The 9452-nt window shown below is 42.2% G+C and overlaps 2 protein-coding genes across 2 annotated transcripts; both read left to right on the top strand.

The window, feature by feature from the left end:
* The first annotated feature begins 324 nt into the window (after positions 1 to 324).
* Positions 325 to 2177, top strand: LOC114365272 (PH-interacting protein-like). The gene is made up of 5 exons (XM_028321788.1): positions 325 to 443; positions 1137 to 1224; positions 1636 to 1727; positions 1961 to 2033; positions 2140 to 2177. The coding sequence occupies exons 1-5, from the start codon at positions 336 to 338 to the stop codon at positions 2175 to 2177; spliced, it is 399 nt and encodes a 132-aa protein (XP_028177589.1). The 5' UTR covers positions 325 to 335.
* A 140-nt stretch (positions 2178 to 2317) lies between these two features.
* LOC114365286 (uncharacterized) lies at positions 2318 to 5681 on the top strand. The gene is made up of 3 exons (XM_028321800.1): positions 2318 to 2957; positions 4731 to 4882; positions 4919 to 5681. The coding sequence occupies exons 1-3, from the start codon at positions 2482 to 2484 to the stop codon at positions 5428 to 5430; spliced, it is 1140 nt and encodes a 379-aa protein (XP_028177601.1). The 5' UTR covers positions 2318 to 2481; the 3' UTR covers positions 5431 to 5681.
* Positions 5682 to 9452: the final 3771 nt, after the last annotated feature.

Consider the following 9452-nt stretch of genomic DNA (forward strand, 5'->3'; position numbering starts at 1 on the left):
GTTTGTTAGTTACCTACCTTACGCCCGTATTCATAAACGATGCTTGCTTAAGTGAAGCAGCAAATCGAACGCACAGCGTTGAATAAAGCTCTGTGATTAGTTCGTGTGTGACCCTGTGCGTCCACGCGCACTGGGAGACTCACAGTAATGTTTGTGAATACGATCGTATGATGCGTATTACCACAGAATAAGTAATAGTANCGGCGCCTTCCTGGCCGCCGGCAGCGCCGACCACCACGTGCGGCTGTACGCCGTGCGCCGCGAGCCCGGCGGCCCGCGCCGGGTGAGTGTAGCCCGGGAGCCTTCCTTGTAGCTCACACACAGTAGCGCGGCCCATGGTCTGCGCGGCGTGGTCGGCGGGCGGCGCCTTCCTGGCCGCCGGCAGCGCCGACCACCACGTGCGGCTGTACGCCGTGCGCCGCGAGCCCGGCGGCCCGCGCCGGGTGAGTGTAGCCCGGGAGCCTTCCTTGTAGCTCACACACAGTAGCGCGGCCCATGATCTGCGCGGCGTGGTCGGCGGGTCTCCCTTGTAGCCCTCCACGACTCCCCTGTAGACCCTCAAGCCTCCCCTGTAATCTCCCACACTTTCCCTGTAACCTCCCACGCTTGCCCTGTGACCCTCATGCTTTCCGTGTAACCCCACTCACTTTCCCTGTAATCCTCACGCTTACCCTATAAATCTCCACTTCTTCCCTGTAACCCCCACGCTTACCCTGGAATCTCGTACGCCTCTCCTGTAACCTCCGATGCTTTCCCTGTAACGCCACGCCTTCCCTGTAACTTCACACGCTTGCCCTGTAAACCCTCGCTTCTTCCCTGTAACCTTCCATGTAACTCCCACACTTTCCCTGTAACCTCACACGCTTTCCCGGTAACCCCCACGTTTTCCTTGTAACCCCTACATTTTCTTTGTAACCCCCATGCTTTCCCTGTAATCTTCCACGCTTTCCTTATAAACCTTCTGCACTTTCCCTGTAACCTCCCACATTTTCCCTGTAACCTCCCACGCTTTCCCTGTATCCCCCACGCCTCCCTTATATCCCCCCTCATATATCAGTATCTTTGTAAGCTAAAATGTGAGCTGTAAGCTGATGATAATGATGAGCATCAAATAATGAAGCGCTTAAACCCCGCAGGTGCTGGAGACGGCGGTTCATAATGACGCGGTGGACAGCATCGCCTGGGCGCACAGGGGGCTGCGGTTCGTCTCGGGCAGCAAAGACGGTATGTGCTTTTAGTTACGAACACTATCTAAAGTGGGAAGATTATACCAGAAGGTTTTTCCCTCTTTGAAAGTGTTTGTTACCAAATCTCTTTATAGTGAGAAGATGTTGTGTGACCTTGTAGAACGCCAGTGATAAAAATATGTCGGGATAAAGTGACTGGGCTGCCTATGGCTGTAGCGTATCCAATGAAAAGGAGTTGAATGGTTTTCGGATGGAGACCACATCTTGGCAAGCAACTGTAGGGACTACTGTTCGATGTACCGTCAACGACCTAGAAGATAGTTGGCAGTGTGTTGATGAATAAAGCGGGAGCTTGTGCTTTGTGGTGTTCCTTCAGCGACAATGTGTACGCTCAGCAACTGACAGGCATTTAAAAACGATGATGAAAACTTAATCAATTTGTACGCAGGTACGGCTGCGTTGTGGACGCTACACGCCACTCAATGGCGCCACGCGTTGTTGCTGCCGCAATCCACCGCCGCCGACGGCAAGCGGCTCAAGGTATGTGTCACACAAATAAATAAAAAAACATTTGTTTTTGCAAATAGGCTTTTAAAAAGCACTTTTGAACGTCCCAGTATCAACCCTACCACTCCTTCGGGACAATAAATGGGCCAGTACAAATGCAAACACAATCCACAGACCAGTTGGTATTTGACGCTTTAGTCAAAGCCATCTGTGAGTGACAATTTAAGTCCGTGCTGTATTTACTCAGAAAAGCCTTCATTTTGCAGGTGACGATGGTTTGTTGGGACTGCAGCGATGAGTACGTCATCACGGCTGTTTCAGACAACACGATACGAGTAAGTCTGTTATGTATTTGTGCTCTATGTCAAGGGTCCCTAATCTTTTTCATCCCGCGGCGCACTTACAAAATTTTAGTATTTTGTCACGGCCTTACCCTTTAAAAAAGATACAGTCAACAGACAGGCGGGTAAAGACGTGGGATAGCTTGGACTTCAACGGTTTTTAAGCGCCAACGCAACGCAAAGGATTGGCGCCTCTTGTTACTTACTTTCAGCGCACACTTTGGGAGCCTTTGCCCTAATGTGTGCTTTACTTCATGTTTGCTTGATAAATGTTGTTTTCGTGCATCGGTTGCAGATGGACGTGCCATCTGCAATTATTGTATAATTTTCACAATACAGTCTATAAATCTGTGTCAGAATAAATTTGTGTCAGCGTATGTCCGTCATGCACGCTTTGACACGCTTACTAAGTGTTACAGTGTTGTTTACTGAATTGTAACAAAACAATGGATAGTCCCTTCAATAGAAGTACAATGACTAGCCGAAGCCCGCCTCCACCGCAGAGAAGATCAACTGAGGGAGCTTCAACCCCCACACCATCAGTCGTCGAGGTTGTATCAACCCATGAAATCCAGCAATGGATATCATCCATTGAACTATGCCTTAACGAAATATGCAATGTATCAGCAGAAGGCAAACTGAACTCGGACCAGAAACTGAGAATCAGCAACAACAGCAGAAAAGTGATAAGCGGCGTGTCTCAACTAGCTGTGCAATATCAGTCCTTGAAACAAAAATACATATCAGCTCAAACAATCATCAATACTTTAACTGAACAAAGGGAGTCATCTGCCCAACTAGAAGATCAGATCGAGGATCTAAAAGCCTGCATTCGCTCTGCCCCAAAGGCACAACAACCGAACGTATCTTTTGCTGACGTAGTGAGAACAAGTAAGAGCACTATAGCAAGACCACCAAGCACCAGTAGTATAGCCGTTTACCCAGCAAGCAAGGATANTTCTAAGAATTATTGATTACCTACATGTCAAACATACCTTTCAGCATCTTTGGGAAGCGAAAAAAAAATCCGGTAGATTTCTTTTCGAATTTAAACACCCGAACGCCGCACAATATTTCTTTCTCTTTATGTCCATTTTTAAATAATACTTCGATCATAGAATTAGGTACTACAACGCACGCCAGCGTCCTGACGGGCGAGCGGGTGACACTCGACTGATATAATACCCGCCGGCGGGGCGCTTCGCTGTAGGTAATTATCGGATGTACCGCGCGGAGTGAGCCAGGCCTGGTATTACAGAAGAAATTATAAAACTTGACTCATTTCAAGAATAGATTGAGGCTTTCTACTGGTCCAATACCAAAATTTGGACACAGGACAGAATATATGACTGAAATGGAGTTTTGGATGTTGTTTTGTATTGTGGATCTATTAAAGAGTTTCTTATCATCCTTCCTTCAGCCATTTGCTGTCCATTTCAGGATGACGCAAAAAACACAATCTTATTTTTCTTCTAGTTACTGTTAGCTGTGTTAGCCAGTCCATCGAGTTAGGTTAGTCAGTCCATTAAATTGAGCCGTGTAGAACTAGGTCTCGTACTTTTACTGGTGCTTGGTAGGTTATTTTTGGAAGTTATATTGTTGGACGTCAGTTTAATAACAATGAAGTTCCTCTGGTTGACAAGAAATCACGCATACAATAAGTTACCGCAAAAATTTTGGAAAACTCAAAAATCGCCCATTATAACAAATAAAACGCACATTCAAAGCAGTGCATGTTTCCCTCAAATAAAAGCTCATATTCACAAGTAGGATTGAATTGACTTATGAACTGCACGTTCAGACCGACGAAACTTTTTATAGAAAACAACAATAACACCGCATTGAAACGGAAAAAAACACTGAAAACTCCATGGCGCAGCTCTCGATTCATAAACTTCGTATACGTACCACTGTTTTATGTCAACCTCATTTGCTGAACACATTTAGTCGTCAGTTTCAATTTAGTTTCATTTCAAAAGTTTGTGAGTTGGTCGGATAATATTATCTACAAAAAGCAATAGTGCCTTAGAGAGCTTTTATTCTCTCATTTTAGCTAAGTCCATATAAATTTCTGTAGGAAACGAGAGATATATTGTATTATTTTACGCTATGTTATTTTCCGGTGACAAATATAATACGGCGTCAATTGTTGGACAAAGGCCTGTCCGAGTTGCACTCTCCTCTGAAGGTCTCTACGCTCTAAGGCATTGGTTCCCAAAGTGGGGGGCGCGCCCCCCAGGGAAGGCGCAAAGACCTTTAAAGGGGGGCGCGGGTCATTTGTGTACTTAAGTATAAAAAACCTGCGACCGCTGAGAGAATGCATTCCAGACTGCTCGATACGACCAGTTAAATAATCTTGACTGGAGGACCCGGGCGCGGATTTTTTTGGATGGTCGAAAGGGGGCGCGTCTCAAATAAGTTCGGGAACCAATACTCTAAGGACTCTCCGCTCAAAGTTGTTAACGATTAGGTATGTGTACCTGTGGCACTTTAGAAAACTACACACATCCAAATAAGTTTTACATTTAATCATCAATACTTTAACTGAACAAAGGGAGTCATCTGCCCAACTAGAAGATCAGATCGAGGATCTAAAAGCCTGCATTCGCTCTGCACCAAAGGCACAACAACCGAACGTATCTTTTGCTGACGTAGTGAGAACAAGTAAGAGCACTATAGCAAGACCACCAAGCACCAGTAGTATAGCCGTTTACCCAGCAAGCAAGGATAAAACGAGCGAAGAGACAAAGGAACTAATTCAGTCAATCATCAAGCCGAACGAATTGAAACTTCATATCCGAGGGATGAGAAAAACCAGGGGAGGAGGTATTATAATCAGCGCTGAAGGCAAANGGGGAGGAGGTATCATAATCAGCGCTGAAGGCAAAAATGATCTTGAGAAGCTGAGAAAGTCAGAACTTCTGAAAACTTCAGGTCTCAAAGTCGAAGAGTCCACGAAACGGAAGCCTAAGGTGATATTGCTAGGAGTACCCACCAATACAACAGACAAGGACGTTTTTCAATGTCTGTATGAGCAAAACATCGCGGGTAAATATCAACACATGGACCACAGTAAGTTCTCAAGCTCCATAAAACTGAGCCACAAAACTGGCAAAAAAGACGGTCCCTACTGCAATTATGTCTTAGAACTCACCTCTGAACTAAGAAAAATCCTCATAGAACAGGAGAGAGCCTACATAAATTGGACCTCTTGCCCAGTCAGAGACTACACACTTGTAACCAGATGTTACAAGTGTCAACAATATGGACACTCGGCGAAGTTTTGTAGAGAATCATCGTCCACCTGCGGGCACTGTGGCTTGCGCTGGGCATTCAATCAAAGAATGCTCAAAATTAGAAGAACCTGCGACCTGTGCCACGTGCCGGCGTTTTAACAAACCAAGCCAGCATAAAACGGGAGAAGAGAGCTGCCCTGCCAGGAAAATCGCTGAAGCAAGATACTTAAGTTCAATTGACTATGAGGGCGCCTAGAGCGCCACAAAGGCCAGTATAGGCAGGACAAGGATGGGTAAAGTAACTCTTGATTTATATAACGAATTAGATTCTTCGTATGAGTATGAATCACGAATATGTGACCCTCACTCGTGTTCCTCGTACATTAGTAATATTAAGCATAGTCATAATATTTTCTTTCAGAACATTCGTAGCATTAACTGTAATTTTGATGGCTTGTTAACGTTACTCAGTCAAATAGAAGTCAACATTGATATCATAGTTTTAACTGAATGCTGGTTATCCTCAGCACCTTCTATTCCTCAAATACCTGGGTACCAATCGCACTCTACTAACAAAACTAATGTATTGCAAAACGACGGTGTCACTTTGTACATAAAAAGTAACATATGCAATTTAACTGTAGAGGAACCTGACTTTTTAGATGCCAACTGCCTCATCACAAAGATAAAAAATGACACCGCGATAGTTGCTATATATCGCTCTCCCTCTAATCATAATATTACTAACTTCTTAGAATCACTTAGTGTAATTTTAGAACAATTAACCTCCTTTAAAAATGTATTTGTTGTGGGAGACATAAATATCGATATTAAGCCCGGGAATGTGGACCGCAATGCCTCGGAATACCTTACCCTTACAGCATTCTTAGGGTACCTACCTACACATTTACATCCGACTAGAAAAGATAATTGCTTAGATCATATTTTAGCTAAGACTAACATCCCAATAAAAACTTTCGTACTAAACTCAACCTTGACTGACCATAGTTCCTTGTTGCTGTGTCTGCAACGGCGCTACGAAAAAACCTACGCAATAGTTAAACGCTCAAAATTGCATTATGAAACTGTGACACATGATCTAGATAACCTAGATCTGAGTCCTATATACCAAACACATGATATTAATAATGCGACTGAATATCTTATATCATCCTTAACAAAGATAATTAAGACTAATACACGCACTGTTGTATCTAAACGACGTAATAAAGTCCTTAAGCCGTGGATAACTCCTGGACTCTTACGTTGTATAAGACACCGCGATAAACTCCACATACAATCCAGACAAAATCCCGAAAATGAAAATCATAAAGTAATCTACTACAGATACCGGAATTTTTGTAATAATTTACTAAAAAAGTTAAAACGGCAATATGAAAAGACTCAAATCTATAATGCAGGTCATGACAAAAAGAAATTGTGGAAAGTCATCAAAAACATTACTAATACAACTAAAAATAAATCGTCCGCTCAGCAACTCATCGCTAATTCTGCTTCTGCTGCACATTCCATTGATAGTGTAAACGGTTTCTTTGTCAATATTGGCAAAAATTTAGCGGAAAAAGCTAAAAACAGTCTCACTCAACCTATTTCCTACACCAAGTATCTTCCTAAATTACCTGTTTTAAACTCATTTGCCCTACTTGACACTGACGAAGCCGAAGTTGAACAACTCATCATGTCTCTAAGAAATGACTGTGCCACAGGAATTGATAACATATCTTGCTCATTTCTTAAACAGTTCAAAAAGCATCTTATTCCTCCGCTTACATATATTTTCAATAAATGTCTGTCTACAGGAACGTTTCCTCATGTATTGAAAAGGGCACTAATTCGTCCTATACATAAAAATGGAGATAAAAACTGTGTCAATAATTATCGCCCCATTGCTATACTACCTTCAATCTCTAAGATCTTAGAAAGACTTATCTACAACAGACTTGTGGAATACCTAGAGAAAAACAGACTTCTAGCAGACACCCAATATGGCTTTAGATCTAACAGGTCAACAGACGACGCAGTACACCAAGTCACTGATTACATTATAAGACAACTTGACGCTCAAAAAAAGTGCTTAGTCATTTTCCTGGACCTTGCTAAAGCTTTCGATACAGTCTCGCAAAACATACTTCTCGAGAAGGTATACGAACTGGGAATAAGAGGAATTTCGCATAAACTCATTAAAGATTATCTTTCAAACAGGACACAACGTGTCATGGTAGATGATGCAGTTAGTGACGAACTCACTGTCGAATTTGGTGTCCCACAAGGAAGTATATTGGGTCCCTTATTATTCCTCACATATATCAATGAATTATGCCAACTTCCTCTTGCCGGAAACGCAAAGATAATATCCTATGCTGATGACACCGCACTACTTATTAGCGCAGACACCTGGGAAGAAACATTCAAATTAGCTCAAACGGGTTTCAATTTGGTCACCGAGTGGCTTAGAAATAACTTACTAACACTCAACATCGACAAAACAAAATATATGACATTTTCCTTTAATTCAATATCCCAACCCATTCCAGACACACATACCATAACAGCTCATCTGTGCCCGGACCGTACTGACTCCTGTACATGCCCTAAGCTCCGTAGCACAGATAATATGAAGTACCTAGGTGTCATTATCGATAAACACTTAAATTTTAAAACGCACATCGAGTCACTTACAGCTAGAGTGAGAAAATTGATTTATGTTTTTAAGAATCTCCGACACGTCGCAAGCGGCTATCTTCTTAAATCGATATATTTAACTCTATGTCAGTCATTATTAACGTACTGCATAACTTCATGGGGAGGTACTCATAAAACCACAATGCTTAGTCTAGAGAGAGCACAAAGAGCCGTTCTAAAAGTCAGCACTTTCCGACCTATACGCTTTCCGACTGCAGAGCTCCTTGCTGAATGCGACGTTCTTTCGGTGCGGCAGCTCTTCATCCTACTCGTAATAAAGTCCTTAAGCCGTGGATAACTCCTGGACTCCTACGTTGTATAAGACACCGCGATAAACTCCACATACAATCCAGACAAAATCCCGAAAATGAAAATCATAAAGTAATCTACTACAGATACCGGAATTTTTGTAATAATTTACTAAAAAAGTTAAAACGGCAATATGAAAAGACTCAAATCTATAATGCAGGTCATGACAAAAAGAAATTGTGGAAAGTCATCAAAAACATTACTAATACAACTAAAAATAAATCGTCCGCTCAGCAACTCATCGCTAATTCTGCTTCTGCTGCACATTCCATTGATAGTGTAAACGGTTTCTTTGTCAATATTGGCAAAAATTTAGCGGAAAAAGCTAAAAACAGTCTCACTCAACCTATTTCCTACACCAAGTATCTTCCTAAATTACCTGTTTTAAACTCATTTGCCCTACTTGACACTGACGAAGCCGAAGTTGAACAACTCATCATGTCTCTAAGAAATGACTGTGCCACAGGAATTGATAGCATATCTTGCTCATTTCTTAAACAGTTCAAAAAGCATCTTATTCCTCCGCTTACATATATTTTCAATAAATGTCTGTCTACAGGAACGTTTCCTCATGTATTGAAAAGGGCACTAATTCGTCCTATACATAAAAATGGAGATAAAAACTGTGTCAATAATTATCGCCCCATTGCTATACTACCTTCAATCTCTAAGATCTTAGAAAGACTTATCTACAACAGACTTGTGGAATACCTAGAGAAAAACAGACTTCTAGCAGACACCCAATATGGCTTTAGATCTAACAGGTCAACAGACGACGCAGTACACCAAGTCACTGACTACATTATAAGACAACTTGACGCTCAAAAAAAGTGCTTAGTCATTTTCCTGGACCTTGCTAAAGCTTTCGATACAGTCTCGCAAAACATACTTCTCGAGAAGGTATACGAACTGGGAATAAGAGGAATTTCGCATAAACTCATTAAAGATTATCTTTCAAACAGGACACAACGTGTCATGGTAGATGATGCAGTTAGTGACGAACTAACTGTCGAATATGGTGTTCCACAAGGAAGTATATTGGGTCCTTTATTATTCCTCACATATATCAATGAATTATGCCAACTTCCTCTTTCCGGAAACGCAAAGATAATATCCTATGCTGATGACACCGCACTACTTATTAGCGCAGACACCTGGGAAGAAACATT

Source organism: Ostrinia furnacalis, unplaced genomic scaffold, assembly GCF_004193835.3.
Source record: "Ostrinia furnacalis isolate ACB-3 unplaced genomic scaffold, ASM419383v2 OfSCF7580, whole genome shotgun sequence".
Taxonomy (NCBI): Eukaryota; Metazoa; Arthropoda; class Insecta; order Lepidoptera; family Crambidae; genus Ostrinia; species Ostrinia furnacalis.